At 39.3% G+C, this 17,049-nt stretch overlaps 1 protein-coding gene across 29 annotated transcripts in view; it reads right to left on the bottom strand.

Moving 5' to 3' along the window:
- Positions 1-17,049, bottom strand: part of Mbnl1 (muscleblind like splicing regulator 1) — a 165,136-nt gene that overhangs the window by 102,754 nt on the left and 45,333 nt on the right. For 19 of the 29 annotated variants that reach the window (XM_076932443.1, XM_076932444.1, XM_076932441.1 and 16 more), the window contains exons 2-3: positions 11,491-11,714; positions 10,653-10,878 (exon numbers count right to left, since the gene is read on the bottom strand). The exons of 3 other annotated variants lie outside the window; for them this stretch is intronic. In XM_076932443.1, the coding sequence (XP_076788558.1) occupies positions 10,653-10,826 (174 nt within the window). In that variant the 5' untranslated portion in view covers positions 10,827-10,878; positions 11,491-11,714. Of the gene's footprint in view, positions 1-10,652; positions 10,881-11,490; positions 11,715-11,912; positions 12,158-17,049 lie in introns of those variants that run through there. 7 more of the 29 variants (XM_076932461.1, XM_076932465.1, XM_076932458.1 and 4 more) reach the window with 5 other exon arrangements.

The raw sequence follows: 17,049 nt of genomic DNA, 5'->3' as shown, positions 1-17,049 counted from the left end.
CTGCAAGGTGTGAAACTATGCAGATGTCACATGACCAGAGTCTATACTCTATAAGACTGCTAGCTACAAAGGGCATGTTTCAAATTTTGAATATGAAAATTATTCAGAGATGGTATTGTTAAGAAAACATGTGAAAGAGTTTGTTTTTTAGAGTACCCTCATCTTAAATTCAGATAACTGCTATAACTGACGAAATACTTGCCCAATCATAGAAAAACTTTTGATAATTAAAATGCAGGATATATGAACAAGATCATGCTATAATGTTTCTTAGTATTAATAGTTTATAAACAAATTTCACAGCAGATGGGCTAAAAGTGTAATCTCTGAAGGCAGATTGGCTGTGTTAAGCCCCAGGAAGTTGCCACTCACTATGTGAGCTTGGAGAAGTAACTTAACTGCTCTGAACCTTCTCACTCTATATAATAGGTAGATGATAAACAAATCAGCAGAGGAAACTTAACAATTTCTAAATGTGTTGGCCAAAAGTCAATGTGACTCAAGTCTATGTCACAGAATGACAGACTGTGAGGATGAAGTTAGCTAACTTTCCTGCCATATTAAAGTCAGGAGTGACCATTCTAATAAAAACACGCTGATTATTCAGCTTCTCCTACACAGACTGTTTCCGGTGTTTCAGAACAAATTCAGAGTAAAATTAAATTTTTATTATTTTATGATCTTATAATAGCCACTTGTCTATCAACAACCAGAGTCCAAAGTTTGTGTTTTACCCTTCCATCAAGATTTCACAAATATCTAGTACAGGAAGTGAGCAGTCAAAAGCACAACGTCTGCTGCTACCCGTAGGGTACGTAAGCAGAACATACCTGAGGGTATTCCTGGTGACTATGCAGGTGGACAGAGGTGCTAAACTCTACCTTGAGGCTTCAGGTAGCGGTTACAGTGCTCACTGAACCACCGGCTTGCCTTTTCACCTAATTTGGCTGCCAGCTGGCTTCTAGGATCTGCTTTTCTCTGTCCCCCAGTTTGGGATTTAGATTCCGGTCTTCACACTTGTACAGCTAGTGCTGCGACCCACGGAATCCACCCCCGAACCCTCTCGTTCTTAAAATAAATATTTCTCCTGAGAAATCTCTTCTTTATCATTCTTCATCCTAGGCAGGAATGATAGAAAACAGTAGCTGCTAATAAAGACACTAAAACCACTCTGCACTTATTGCTCTGCCTATTGAAGCCTTTGTATTCCAATAGTCTATTATCAAGCTGCTCTTCAGTCAAGATTTCAAGTATTACAGAAGCTATTTAAATAGACCCCACTGTAAAACTATTTGCAATATAAATGACTTTCTTAAATATGAATAATGATTTATCCCTTCTCCGAGACTAAGCTAACAGTTGTTTAGAGAATTTTGCTTGTTATAGTTTTGAGATTCGCTGGTATTTAGAGATTTGCTTATTTATTTTGACTGATGCTTGTAAACATATTTGAGTTCTTTCAAGGACATTTCCTTTCCTTTTTTGACTCTGCTAAAATTCATGGGAAGCAATGTCTAGTAATAAAAGTTCTTCAGCGAAAGAAGTCCAATAAATAAGACGATGATGATAGTCTTCTCCAAGCTAGACTTAGATTTCATTAGTCATCTCACACCCATGGAGAAACGGGAGATAATGTGGGGATATTGCATTCAGAACACAAATCTTTCTTAACAGGATTCTTCATTTAAAAATTAATTTTTCAAGCATTTCTTTCTTCGTGGTTCTTCTTTCTTCATCTTTCTTTTGGGTTGCGTCCCCTTAAGGAGAATAATCTTTTAAGAAACGTCATCATCTAGCAAAGAGGAATTTGGCTGCTTTTCTCCAATACCTCTTTCTAGGCTGAAACTGATGGATGTAACAGCTTACTTGATAAGGACGTGCTACCAAACTTGTTTTCAGTCTAAGAACAATTTTAGAATATTAGATGAGCAATGATTTCTGAAAGCAAATTATTCTCTGAATGCAGTAACATGGCAAGAATGGATTACAGATGTAATTTTTCCATCACAAGCGATCCTAAACACTAATTATGTCCGTATCTGTAGAGAAATTGAAAGTGATGGAAAAATTCCCAGCTTTGCTAACTTAAACTTTCCATGTTTTATTTTGTGTAATTTACTGTCAACTATTAACTGCAGATGCTTCCTGCCTCAAGTACGAGTAGCCTGGACCGAGATACCGGCAACTCTAAGTCTGTATTGGAGGCAGAGAGATAACTCTAAAAGCATCCTGGAGTTCTATGGCCTTTGAAGCAACAAGGTTTGGGGACCTGATAGTCAAGTCTCACACTCATACTGACACAAAATACAACATATGCATCAGGAGAAACACTTAGACTACTGCAGCATTCTTCTAGCCCCAAACCTGAGACCTCGGGTTGAATGGGGCTTCCCTCTAAACACGGTCATCCAAGACATTGGCCTAAGCCTGGGACTTTCTTTCTTTTTGGTACTCGCTGGTTCTGTTCCCACTTGTGGCTTTAGAGTCAGTAGTTGTGGGGGAAAATAAAGCTAAACCACTAAAGACATTTCTCTCCCCCTTCTTCCAGTTGTTCTCACACTGACCCTCCCATTACTGTGGAAAGTTTCCCTCCTCATCTCTACCCCAAACCCTCCAAACACGGATCTCCCTAAAAACAGTCAGCACCATGAGGACAGCACTTTTCACATCTGCCTTGCTATCCTCTTTAAATTATTAAGTCCTTAAATCTTCTCAGCTCTTAAATAGCTTTATTCTTCACATTGGACCCCCTAACTATTACTGTTATAAAATGGCAGGAAAGAAAAACAAAACAAAATTTTGAGCTTGATACTCTCAGTATTTCCGCCATGTATTTCACCAGTACTCCCTTGATTAGCCCTGAAAGCACCTCATGAAGCTACCAGAAGACAGAGAGAAAGAGCTGATGAATTCTACAGTTCATCCAGACCAGCACAGGAGGCCACTTAGAAGACATTTTGACACTGAATCCTTTCTGCTTTGGAGGTAATGCCTACAAGATGTGTACACTGCTGTCAACTCTGCTCTTGAGGACCTCTGCAAGAAACAAGCACAACCCAAACCTGGCTTGCAGAGTGTCCCAAGAATCTAGGCCATTCCCCAACACTACTCCCAGCTTAACTTTCAAAACCCAAACCCGTTTCTTTTTGAAACACTCTGATGATAGCAGTTAAAGTCTGTGATATCAACCATACTTAAAATGTGAATGGAGCTCACAGTGTGTTTGTTGAGTCTTCCTGGTCTAATTCGTAGCCAGATTTTAAAGCACAGCTCAAAAACCCTATAGTTGCTTTAGCTTCTCAGAGTGGGCCTGATGCTTTAACTGAGTTGGTTCTAAACAATGAAGACACTGGGCCATTTTTTTCTCCCATATTGATTTTATTTTTTATGCATGAGTATTTTGCCTATATGCATGTGTAAGTACCACATGCATGGCTGGTAATCAGAGTTTAGAAGAAGGCACAGAATCCTCTGGAACTGAAGTTACAAATAGTTATAAAACACTGTATGGGACCTCAAAACTACCTGGGTTCTCTGGAAGGGCAGCCAGTGTTCTTAAGCACAGAGCTGTCTCTTCAGTAATTCTTTCTAGACACTGAGGCAGCTATGTGATTCCCTTCTTGATCTACCTGTTAACTCAAAATATAACACAATTATATGAATTTACTATTATTGGCCCTATGCCTCCAATTTAACTTGAAACATCATTTACATATGCTGTAGCACTGGTATATGACCTCTTGGTTGATTGCTAAGCACATGGATATGTAAATTAAAAAGCAGAGTTTGGTATGATGTGATTGAGTACAGATATTGAAATCAGACTGCCAGGCGTCAGGTCCACAGCTCACTAGCAGGGCCGGGCGTCAGGTCCACAGCTCACTAGCCGGGCCAGGCGTCAGGTCCACAGCTCACTAGCCGGGCCGGGCGTCAGGTCCACAGCTCACTAGCTGGGCCGGGCGTCAGGTCCACAGCTCACTAGCTGGGCCGGGCGTCAGGTCCACAGCTCACTAGCTGGGCCGGGCGTCAGGTCCACAGCTCACTAGCTGGGCCGGGTATCAGGTCCACAGCTCACTAGCTGGGCCGGGCGTCAGGTCCACAGCTCACTAGCTGGGCCGGGCGTCAGGTCCACAGCTCACTAGCTGGGCCGGGCGTCAGGTCCACAGCTCACTAGCTGGGCCGGGCGTCAGGTCCACAGCTCACTAGCTGGGCCGGGCGTCAGGTCCACAGCTCACTCACTAGCTGGGCCGGGCGTCAGGTCCACAGCTCACTAGCTGGGCCGGGCATCAGGTCCACAGCTCACTAGCCGGGCCGGGTATCAGGTCCACAGCTCACTAGCTGGGCCGGTTGAGCAGCACCTGGTCCCTCTGTACTTCACCATGCCTATCTGTCAAATATGATACTATTATCAGAGTTGTGGCATAGGGTAATCTCAGCATAAAATGAAAACAATGAACAACACAGAGCGATTTAGTAATTGTTTGCTCATTTTATTCTAAACTAAAGAAGTGATAAATATATTTGTGAGGGAAGTACAAATAAAAATTAGAGGAGCAGCAAAATCTGCTGCCATACAAAATCATTTTGGCCCTGTACATGTCTGGGGATCATAAAGATCACAGCCAACAGTTTCAGAATTGTACAGGTCGCTTAACTAGTCCCTAAGTCAGGACTCAGGTCAGTTGTCAGGTGAGGTGGAAGGGGAGATGACATTGTGTTGGCAGTCACCAGGATGAAAGAAAAGTATGTGTGACAAGAAGCAGGCCCAAAGATACCCTGAGGTCAGTCTGCCAGTAAAGTATATCATAGAATGGGCTCTACAGTGGAAACTCTCACTAAATTTTCAAAGCACAGACCTAGGTACTAAAAAAGCTTTTATTCTAACGAATCAAGCATAAATCAAAATTTAAAATATTCGACAGCTATTAATGCCAGAGGAGTAGATAAGTAGATATGTATTTGGTGATAAGTTTACAAGAAAAACTCTTTAGTTGGTTAACATACTGTAGGTGAGTGTTAAGTTACAAGATTCCTAGAGTTAATACTGTTTAGTGTCACTGCTTCAGTGCAACCCACAAGGAATTACTGCTCTAACATACAATGCACTATAAACGAAGTATTCTCAACCCAGCCTTTCCAGTCACTTTTACTCGAGTTTCTACACACTAATCTCTATCAGCAGAACAGTCAAAGGTCATCTATTTAGTTACCCATTTCTACTGACTCTGAGAATTCTGACCTAAGGAATAACACGGAAAGTTATTCCCTTATCTAAGAGCATAGAATGTGTGTCTGCTAAAGTTTAAAGGGTTGGGATGGGGTTAATTTCCTCATTAGAACCTCTTTAAAGAAAATAAAAGGCTTTGTCTAGGTCTGGAGGGAAGCAGAGACATTGCTCAGCATGAAAGGAAATGGACTGGCAACGCTGACAAGCTCCAACCCTCCATTTATCCTTAGCAAGGAGAACAGGATAAGTATCTCAACCTAAGGCCCTAGGTGTCCTTGCGGGCGGAGAAGCATTCTGGATTGTGAAGCTTGTATGAACCATGTTCAGCAGGACATTTACCCTACACATCACAGAGACTTACAGCCCCATACACAGAATTGCTATGAGACTATGGACCAGAATTAGAATTTCAGTAGTTTTAGATGTCCAACTCACAGGTAAACTTTGAACCTGTTTACACTCCAGGCTGCCTTGGGTTTAGATAGTTTTTTAGTTGACCATGCTAACACAGTGTAGCAAGACTAAATGAATAAAAAGGAGAAATATATTAGAATCTTACAAAGGACTGCAAAACAGCAAGAATCTATACCTTAACAAGCTTTATGTCTTGAATTTTGTTTGCCTGACAGTTTAAAAACATTGATACACTTAAAAGATTGTCTTTTTAAACCACAACCAACCAAACAAAAACAAAAAAAAGCAGAGTTGTGGAACCCAGTTGAAATGGATGCATCTACAAAGCAGCCCTCACCTGAGGCTCAGGGAACACTAAAGAAGAGAGGTTAGAAAGATTGTTAAGAGCCAGATCAGGGAGTTTGCTGTGAGATTGTGTCCACTAGTAATGTTAGTAATCAATATGACACCTTAAATAGGAGCTGACAAAGGGCAACAACAATCACCATGCCAAAGTGGACATAGCAAAGGGGAAATGCCAGGCCTTACATAAAAAAACCACAGGCAACAGAGGAACACTCAGAGTGGAAGATATCGTCTTCCCTGAGAAAGAACACACCAACTGGTTATTCAATACCAAAATCCAGTCCTTAAAACATACATACAAATTACACTATACAGACTGAGCAGGTGACACTTATGTATTTAAGGGAAAAATATGTAAGAGTGTGTGTGTGTATGTGTGTGTGTGTGTGTGTGTGTACATGCTCACATATACAGGCATATCCACATATGCATGTAACAAGTAATGAAAACCAAGGCCATGGACTTAAAAGAATGAAAGAAGGGTTATATGGGAAGGTTTGGAGGGAGAAAACGGAGGGAAAAACAATATAATGCATTATAATCTAAAAGTGAAAGAAACATTAATAAAAGGACATATTTAAGAATTTGAGGACATGCGCAGCACATGTCTAGAGTTATTATAGCACTGCTCCTGAGCTATAACTACTGAGCATTCTGTCAAGAAAATTCTGCTGTCAGAACTGATGATTTCGCCTCACAGGCACAGAAACAACTTCTCAGAGTTGTGAACTTTCTGCTTACTGGATACAACAGGAACATGCAAACCATGCAGGCTGCTCTACAAGCTGTGTCTTAAGTTAGTTCTTATCTGAAGAATACTCTGCTGTGCCAACCTGTTGCTAAAGGACACACTCAGTACATGTGTGCACAAGTTTCAGAATACAGGAGGTGAAAAATCCTTCAAAACTGTTGTAGCATTATATGTGTGACAGCAGCAGGAAAAGGCAACAGACAGATCATCAAAAGTTCCTGTGGGAGGGAACACTAAAAAGATTTTATCCATGACTTGCCCATCTCATGAGTTTCATTTCCCAGGATTACCAGTTAAAACTGCTTTAAACACATGATGAAAAGACCATGATAGTGTCTTTGCAAGAACAACAATGATACTAACCATTTCTCTGGGGAAACAGACTGTGGCAATCATGGAAGGTATTCTGAAATTAACTGCCATCACTTTGGGGGTACCTCATCAAGTGAGTTGGGCCATGTAATCCAGATGTTAACACCAGAGGCTTATTTCTACTGATGATACAGTGAACAGTTATTTTGTGACACTGTAATACATTCAGTGTCACAGGAAAATACATCCCATCTCCTCTGTTCCCATAAACTTGGGACTGTGAAGAAGAGATCATGACAGAATGGCACTACATTACATTATGGAAAACGCCAGTTCTGAAACATGGCATCATTCTATTGGCAGTTTGCAATGCTGGAGTCTTCTCTTTTAATCTCCCTTCCCCCTCTTTTAGAGTACCACTCAAAAAATGTAAGAGAAAAAAATCCTCTTCAGAACAGAATAATAAACTTTATCAATTGTTCTGAGTATCTGGAGTGCCCACTGCTCCCAGACCTGTAAGTTATAAGTACTTGAGGCCATTGCTAGAATTTACTCTTAGACTACTATGAATTTAAATAAATAAGATAAAAATTTAGTTAATATAGTGCTTAAATGTGATTTAATTTATACACTTGACCTATTCCTCATTTTATGTTTTATCATTTGCATTTGGAAAAACCTAACATACACATATATTCCTACTTATCACAGTCCATTTTTGCAGCACATTTATTATGAACTTGGACTGTCTTATCCAATCTTTTAATTTAAAATTACAGTAATGTTACTGATTTCTTCTACATAAAGTTTTCTTCTGCTCAACTTGTTTTTTTCTCTCCCTCTGTGTGTGTGTATGTATGTGTGTGTGCGCGCACACGTCTGAGAAAGAGAGAGAGAGGGGGAGAGAGAGAGAGAGAGAGAGAGAGAGAGAGAGAGAGAGAGAGAGAGAGAGAGAGAGAGAAAGAGAAAGGGGGAAAGGAAGGGAGGGAGGGGCAATTCTCCTCTTCTCACCAGAAGTCAGCTATAAACCTAAGTCACCTGGGAGCACAGCCAAAGCCTGAAACAGCATGGCTGAAGGGTACAGCCATTTCACAGGGTCCTCTCTGAGAGTATTTGGTTTGCTTTCCTAACTTTCTAAAAATAGTATATTACACAAGCTACTTCCATCTCATGGCTCAAGAACTCAAAAGGGGCTGGAACAGAAATGAAAAGTAATGCAGAAAGCACATTTCACTGAAGAAGTCAGGATATTATAAGTTTTGTAAATTCCTTCCGTTTACTGAAACAATGGAGATGATCTGTTGGTTGCTAGCTGGCAGGCCTCAGAAGGCTTCCAAACTTCAGAACTTTAAGCATGAGTCATGCAGATCTTTTAAGTGATTTAAGATGTGTGCTGGATCTATTTTAGCCACAGAACTGAACACACAGGACTACCTAAAAGGCAGAATCCCAGCAAATACTTAACTGCACGTCCAAACTCTGTTCACTGACTCTTAACAGTTACATCACTAACGTCTAAGGAGGTATTGTCTGGGTATGACATACGAAGCTCTAGCACAAACAAGTTAGTGTTGAATTTCCCCTTACTAAAACAATGATTTGATAAACTTTAAAGCTTAAAAACTTCAGCTTTTCTTAGAAAAAAAAAATGGATGAAGTTTGCTGTGATTAGATGGTATAGTATATTCATTTCACAAATAATTTTTAAAACTCAACATAATTTATTTGTTGTTGTTGGGTTATTTTTCCTGTTGTGGTCTTCTTTGTTTGTTTGTTTTAAAGTCCTTGATGTGTGGATTGAATCTCATTAGGGACACAGGGTGTCTGTAAGCAGGACTATTGCTTTACTCAAAGGGGAACTGTTCTCTGACCACAAGTGAACGGTAACTAAAAAAATATTTGGAGTTGGAAAAACAGCAACTGAATACTAATGTTTCACAATGTTTCCAAACTCTGTGCAGGCAGATCTTCTGTAAAACCATTCAATGTCACCGCCAAATTTAATGTCCTTCATTTTCCAGCTAGGCGTTTACCACCAATTATCTATAGGATTAAAAACTGGATTTACTAGGAATTGGGTCAAAAAGGAGTTACTTATGGACACAGCTGTTTGCCGACAAAAGCAATTAGTCCTCTGCTCCTCGTGCTATGGATCCCTGTCTCTCATTACACCTGAATTGGTGCGCATTAATTCAGAACTGATGTTCACAAAGTTATCAGCAATGTTCTTTTATAAATGTATTTCAAGGCCAACCTGAGGGAAAGTAGTAATTTCTACCTTCTCCTTATTCATCTCGACTAGGACTCTGCCTATATAGTCTGCCATCTTAACAGAGGTCTGTGATTACTAACAGACATGTCTTCATATCCTATTCTGAAGACTGAATCTTAAACATTTGGCAAAAACTTTATCAGTGTGAGAATCACAAAGTGAACTAAAAGCAAACCACTGAACTGATCAACTTCTAACTCACCCTGATGTGACAGAAGAACAAACTTGTATTACTGTATGGTTTATTTTTAAACAGACATGATGGACCTCTGAAACTTCTTCACAGAATTCCATATGATGGTGACCCATCTTGGAAGAGTCAAAAAATTAACTACAGCCATTTAGTTTTCAAAATTTAATCTGATTAAATCAAGTAGGTTGAAGGCACCCCAGAACACATTTCTAGCCTTGACCTTGTATCAAAACAAAGACATCTGTGCTATCTTTACAAGATCCATTTCAAACTTGATACATGGCTTACAAATCCAATGACTTTTTTTGGAATGTCAAAAATTCTAACATAAATAAATCGTTTCCTCTTATCATGCAAGCAAGGCTAACTTTTAACATATCTGACGGAGAACACTGTAAGTAACAACTGGCAAGAATCTCACAGAAAACATCTGTATTACCTCAATATGAAAAGCCCAATGAACAACAGGACATCGGAGTTTGTGCCTATTTACAAAGTCTAAATTCAATATAGCATGTGCTTTGGATAAGATACTAGGGCAACTGAAAAAAAAAAAAAAAAAAAAAAAACCTCTCACTTCTAGTCATGTTTTCCCAAAAGACATGGCTTTAGCCTTTAAAATCATCTCATAAAAAAAGAAAATCTTTAAAAGAGTAAAAATGTTACCTATATCAGCTGGCATAGAATTTGCCATTCATTTATAATAGCTTGACAAAGTTCACCAACAAAGGAATATAACATATATTCATTCAATCTTGGCCTTATTATATATGAAAGTCTGAACATAAACATTTACCACTGCTGAACAAAGACTGACTTGCTATTACTAAGTCACAACTACATGAACAGGTAACAGTTTCTGCTTTAGGGAGAAAAAAAAAAAAAGAAAAGCAAGGAAAAAAAAAAAAAAAAATGGAGTTTGGAGTTAAAAGTCTGACAAAGTTATTTATAACAAAGTTTGGCTGAACTTGATTCTATGAGATCTCGTTGAGTGCTCCAGCCAAACTTCATGAACCAGAACATGCTGAGTAACTAAAGTGTTAACAAAGCAGCCCATAATCACAAATCCAGAGTTCGATGTACCCATACCCCTTAATCAATTATTTCATATCCTTAAAAGGAGGTAACATTTACTCACTTTCAGTGAATCAAAGCAGGCGATTACTCGTCCATTTTCAACTTGGCAGCTTTTCGAAGGATGTGCAAATTTACATTCCGTGTCTGGTCGTGAGCAAGTCCCCCTTTGAAACTCTCTACACACTTCCAGTGTTAGCCATTTTGTGTCCCGAATTGGTGTGACACTAACAGCCATGTTTATATTTTACAGGTAGTTAAATGTTCAATGAAACCAACAAACCCAACCCCTCTCAAAAAAAAAAAAAAAAAAAAAAAGAAAAAAAAAGAAAAAGAAAAAGGGAAAAAAAAAAGAAAAGGAAAAAAGAAAAAAATCAGCAACCGAAACAAAAGACAAAAAACTAAACAAAACAGGAACTGATAAAACTCAGAAGTGTGAGATGACTGTGAAAATGTCCGAAAGGCTGCTTCCCCAGTCCCCGCTTTAACGGCACATGGAAAAGTGTGACTTCAATATCAAGGGAAAGACCTCCGCTACAAATTCACAGCATGAAACTGTTAATTCAAAGAGGTTTTGGTTTTTAGAGAAATACCAGGATTGTAAGTAGATGGGAGTTTAAAGGAGGGCCTGGAACCAGCCTTGTGCTCAGTAACCCCTTCCCAGTGCCAATTTGGAGCCCAAAATGCAAGCATGAAAACGTGGCAGACCCTTTGACACCGAATTTCCAAGCTGCTTTCAGCAAAGTTGTCTGACAGGGAATCTCCTCACAGCTGATTTGCGATGGAGTTTGGTGGTGCAATCGGTATTGATTAGTTTGGCATAGACAGATGCAGCAGTTTAGAGCAAAATCGAGAAAATGATTTTTTTTTCCTCCTTGATTTCCTGGCAGAAGGTATCTTACTTTTTCAGCAAACTTTTCTTCTAAACTAAAGCAGCCTAGGGCAGTGGCAGATACTCAGAGCTTTTCTCCTGATTAGAAGTAGGAATGGGGTGTCTGGGCTAAGGTGGAGGGCGGATGTGCTGTCGTCACAGTCTAGCTGGCAGCAAGCAAGGCAAAAGCAGAGGCTGCTCTAGAAGCGGTTCCAAGCAGCAGAGACGTCAGGAAAGGCACTTCTTAGTACCAACCTGTAGAGAAAAGAGATAGGTTAAGATTTACTAAGTAGCATTCACTGATGTCCTATAGCAGCACAACCTTGCCATGTGATACCAGACTAAGCAACTCAAAGTCAGCCTCATATTCTCTCTCTCTCTCTCTCTCTCTCTCTCTCTCTCTCTCTCTCTCTCTCTCACACACACACACACACACACACACAAAATACTTACAGTGAGGCATATAGCAGCCAGCCATCGTAGATTTATTAAAAAGGGGGCCGTTTCCCCTTGTGAAGCAATGCATGATAGAGAGATAACCAATCACAGATAGTGTTGCAGCAATATTCTGGGCAGAAAGCCAATAGTGTGGGTTGTCTTATGAAAGGTCGCGCCTGTCAGACGTTCATTACTATGCTATAAGCACAGAAAATGTCCATCAGATGTGACTTATTCCACTGCAAGAGGACGAGCATGTGGGTTTTGAATTTACCCAACATGCAGTTAGTGGACTAAACCATGTTAGTTTCCAAACAGCGACTATTGCAAGTCCAAGGACTTGACAATCACTACCGGGTAATCAAAAGCAATGTTTAAAAACTACAGCTGAAGTCCAAGCTGCTTTCCCTCTGGTTCTGTGCAGGGGTGAACACTCAGCAGCCTGCTGTTGCTGTCCTGACACGTGAATAAAAAAGGAAAGGGGTGTTTACAAATGGTACATTCTCCTGACCTATCCAATTCACTTCCTCCTAAAGCCCAAGTCCTGCCCCTCTGCTGAAAGCAGCACTCATACTGTAAAACTATTCCATTCAGCCATCAGACACATTATCACTATATCACAGGCAGGCGAGGTATGAACAAAAGCATCCTTTATTCAGACGTTTTTAAAGCAGAAGCTGAGGTCTTGTGTCGAGAATAAGGAGTGCAGTGTTGTCAGATGTCTGGTAAATCTGAAAGCCAACCTCCAGGGAGAAAGCGATTCCATTGCAGGAACATTAATTATTAAGTGAGCAATTTGATTTGGGCAGTCTGATGCACTTCAGGGGCTCAGCCCCACACTATGCTAGAGCTTAGGGGCTGAGACAGCTGCCTTCTCTTAACTCAGGAGACCACTCTTTAGAACAGGGCAGTTTTGCTTCTTAACAGCTCACTTTCTCTTTCAATCAAGACAAAAAAAAAAAAAAAAAAAAAAAAAAAAAAAAAAAAAAAAAAAAAGGATCTCAAAAAAATTAACTTGTTACAAAAATAAAAGCATGTATGTTTCTAGCTTGTTTTCCTTTTGAATGCTATCAATGAAGAAAGTAAGGCTTCTAAATCATACATTTCAAACTACTACAGACACATAGCAATTAGTCTCCTTTTTTAAAGAAGCTGATTGCAAATGGCAGATTTATAATTTTGGAAATCAGAATACAAGATATGAAGACACCTACCTATGCTAAAAGCATGAATATCTAGTGAAATTTAACCTTTAAGACTGACATTAGTATTCGTAATACTGTTTAGGAAAACAAAAGCTACTTAAGCAAAGGTATTTATATTATTTATATTTAGGAAATACTATACAGCAAACTGCAACTTGTGACAAGGACTTCAGAAGTTGAACTAAACACAGTGTTCAAGAAGGTTGTTTGTAAAAGTTGTCAAGTTCTATGGCAAAGCTCTGTCAAAGTAAGACCAGTTCTGTCCAGTTCTGTCCAGTTCTCTATCCACTATCCAGAGTCTTAACAAAGCATTCACAAAGTTTTGGGCCTCCTTGACTTGAACACAGAGCACATGTGGTCACCACCTCTTCAGTCCGTACCGCTTTCATCGGCTACCACACACCACCCGGAGCACCAGAGAACATGAGACATCCATTTCCAGTCACTTACACACTAATAGCACCATTTCTGCATTGCCTCTACATAGCAATCCCTGTCCTGCATGTTTATTTCCTTACATATTGGAGCCACTAAACCACATGTTTCCAGGAGCAGAAACAACATTAGTCATCTCAGCAACCTGAGAATATTGATAAAAAAAAAAAAAAAAAAAAAAATAGTTGCCATCCCAAAAGCTCAGGTGTATAAATCATTGTTTACTACAGCAGGACTCAGATTACTTAAGGACACAAAATATGCACATGTACATCCATGTATCCATCCATGTAAGCATACGTGATTGGAATCAAATACATACTACAAATCCCAGGGTTGTACAGGCCCTCCACTGCCTAGCAATCTTTGGGAAAGCATTGAATGATTCCTTCTCTTACACAGCAACCTCCAAGTCTTCTCCACCTCCTTTCTTCCCTCCTCCACTTGACTCGCTCTCACTGGTTAGTGGTTTCACGTATCACAGCTATTTCTCTGTTCAAACATCACCCTTGGGTAGGAGTTCTCCCTGGACTTCCTGCTTGTCTATCTTCTGTTGCAGTTCTCCTAGCATGAAACTTCTCCAAGCTTCCACCTTGACTGTTTCCTTCTCAAGAGCCCATTCCTTTTCTAGACATAGAGATATCCATTCTTTATCCAACAGCCATTGGCTCTCAGTCCTCACAAGTGTTGAAGAGTCCACTGTAAGGAGAACTAAACGCTTGCCTGGCCATGCGTCTGTGCATGATCTTGCGCCCTGCATACTGTGTGTCTTCCCCAACCAAAGTCTACAGGCACATCTACACATGTCGCTTTTTTGTTGCCTTCCATGTGATTCACTTCTGAATCCATGTCAATGCAACTATCACACTTTACTGCTTAACAAAAGTTGACAACCCTCCTGTAAAAGCCAAATGCTAGGACACTGTAACCTTGCTGCCACCTCGAGATTTACCTACATATGAACCAACACACATCATTCTTTAGCTTCTGATCTATGAGCAAAAACAATAAAAACAACAACGAAAACCACCACAATTCCACCTCATAATATGTTTGTTACTTTAGGTCTTTCTGTCTAAAATTACCACCTCCCTATCAGCAAAGTATATTATCAACTTCTCCTAAACCCCAGATCCTAAAACATATTAAATATTATTAAATGTTTAATATATGTATAAATTTAATTCATGTTAGTAAAAAGCAGATATAGGCAGCCATATACCCAGTCCTTAGGGAATATTTAATTTTAAAGGACAACATCCAAACAACATAAGATAGAAGAATTAACACCATTATAGATACCCATATTCTTTGGTGGCTAAGAATATAAAATATATAAAGCTGTTTTCTTTATTTTTCCTATCTATCATGCCACAGGCTTAGTTCCATTTAAGTATGAAGCATACATTATTTAAAATTTTGCCTACAGTTCATAGTTTTGTCTATTTTATTTTCAATCCATATAAGAGATATTATTCAAAAGTTACATCTAAAAATTATAAACATGTATGTAAATTAATCATACTAGAACATAGGCAGAGATGAGAATCAGAATGTTTATAATTAGCCAGGTAAGATGGTGAATAAGAAGAATGGACATCAATCTGTACACATTTGGTAAATTAATTTCATGAAACTGCTTGGTTTGAAGTAATATTGCAAAGAATTTGGATCAATATTGAACTCTCAAACTTTAACTTGGACTAGTAACAGTGCTTGGCCCTACAAACAGAGACAGTCAGAGATAATATTTAACAGTGTATGGGCCCTCAGCGTTACAGCACTAAGGTAAGAGGACTTACAGGAGTTTGAGGCCAGCTTGAGCTACAAACTGAATTCCAAGCCATCTTGAGCTACAAAATAAAAACTGTCTCAAAAAGGAAGAAGAAGAGGAGGAGAAGAATGGGAGAAGAAACAAAGAGGGGAGGGGAGGGGAGGGGAGGGAAGAGGAGGGAAGGGGAGGAGAGGGGAGGGGAGGGAAGAGGAGGGAAGGGGAGGAGAGGGGAGGGGAGGAGAGGGGAGGGGAGGGGAGGGGAGGGGAGGAACAGAAAGGAATGTATGGGTGATATACAAATTATAAGAATTTTTGAAAACATTTTTCTCTGGAACTAAGATTTTTTTAAAATAATTATCAAATGAAATTAACCTACTTCTAAGATGTTTAATAACAGGTAAATTGCCTCTGTGATGCTTCTGACTCCATTTCAATATTCTATAAATAAATAAAGTTACCTTAACAACAAAATGCTTGTTTGGAAGATTTAAAGGTTTTTTTGAACAAGATACAAACTTTCTGATATTCATAAAACAGTGATCAAATTCCAACCACTAGATTCCCTTGGATCATATGGTATAGCCTATAGCCAAATGCATTCTGCCACAACAACCAACTTCACCTAAAGTGTTAGCCCAAATCATGTGTACATTCTATGTTAAGGTAGATATCAAAAAGGAAAAAGAAAACATGAAATAATCAAGACAGTAAAAGTTACTAAAAAAAGAGAGAGAAGAAAAGAAAAACGATAAAGAAAAAGGTGTTGAAAATGACAAAGGGAAAGGAAATCATGAGGAAGCACTGACAGTTGTTCTGTACTTCTGTTCTAGTAAGCTGACAGCATTTGACACTAGGGAGCCTGAACATCAGTTGAAGCCTCACAGTGTGCAGGACAAGTAAACATGTGCCTGCTAGGTATGAGGTGGAATTCTCTTTCAATGAACTAAATCACCTCTAGGGAAGAACTCAGTGTCTTAGGCTCCCATATTTACTAATCCTTTAAGCTGTACAACAAACGTAAGTCACTCCAATTACATTCCTAGGTAGTCAGTGAGAAATCTGAAGGATGTTTTCCTGATAATTTGATATTAAGATATGTTATGTATTGAAGAAATACATTGTATGGTGTCTTGTTACAATTTTGTCCTACTGAAACAGTTTTAGTCTGAAGAGAAAATATGAATTATTTCACTATGTAAGTTTGGAGATAACAAAAAGGAGACCTTTGTCCAAAACAGTTTTCCTGGTTGCCAATATCAACAAGACTGATTGCTCACACAATAATTTTTCTCAGCACCTGTCCTAAATATTAAAAGACTTTAGGGTAAAGATAATACTAAGTATTTCTGGGGCCTCTGCAGCTATACTGTCCTAGCTTAAAGTCACAAGCTGTGCTTTCTGAGAGGCTGTGGTTTGAAAGCATTAGGTATAACCTTCAGAAGTATCATTCTTCTTAGAGCAAAGAGCTGCTGAATTCAGTGCTTGACAGGGTGTACGTGGACATGGCAGAGATGCACACTGAGTCATTTTAACAGGTGCCCAGAGTGCTGACACCAGCTTGTTCAACCTGTTGCATGTCATGTGATGACTTATGGAGATACAAATTCTTAATTAAAATATTTAGAAGAATAAGATGGAGCTAATATGTTGGCAATAAAATCATAGTGACATGCAAATGACTGAAGTTATGAAGAATTGCTAAGGAAAAGGATAACCTTCAATCACATGTCCTCTTGGA

Source organism: Arvicanthis niloticus, chromosome 4, assembly GCF_011762505.2.
Source record: "Arvicanthis niloticus isolate mArvNil1 chromosome 4, mArvNil1.pat.X, whole genome shotgun sequence".
Taxonomy (NCBI): Eukaryota; Metazoa; Chordata; class Mammalia; order Rodentia; family Muridae; genus Arvicanthis; species Arvicanthis niloticus.
This window is presented reverse-complemented; position numbering and strand designations above follow the sequence as displayed.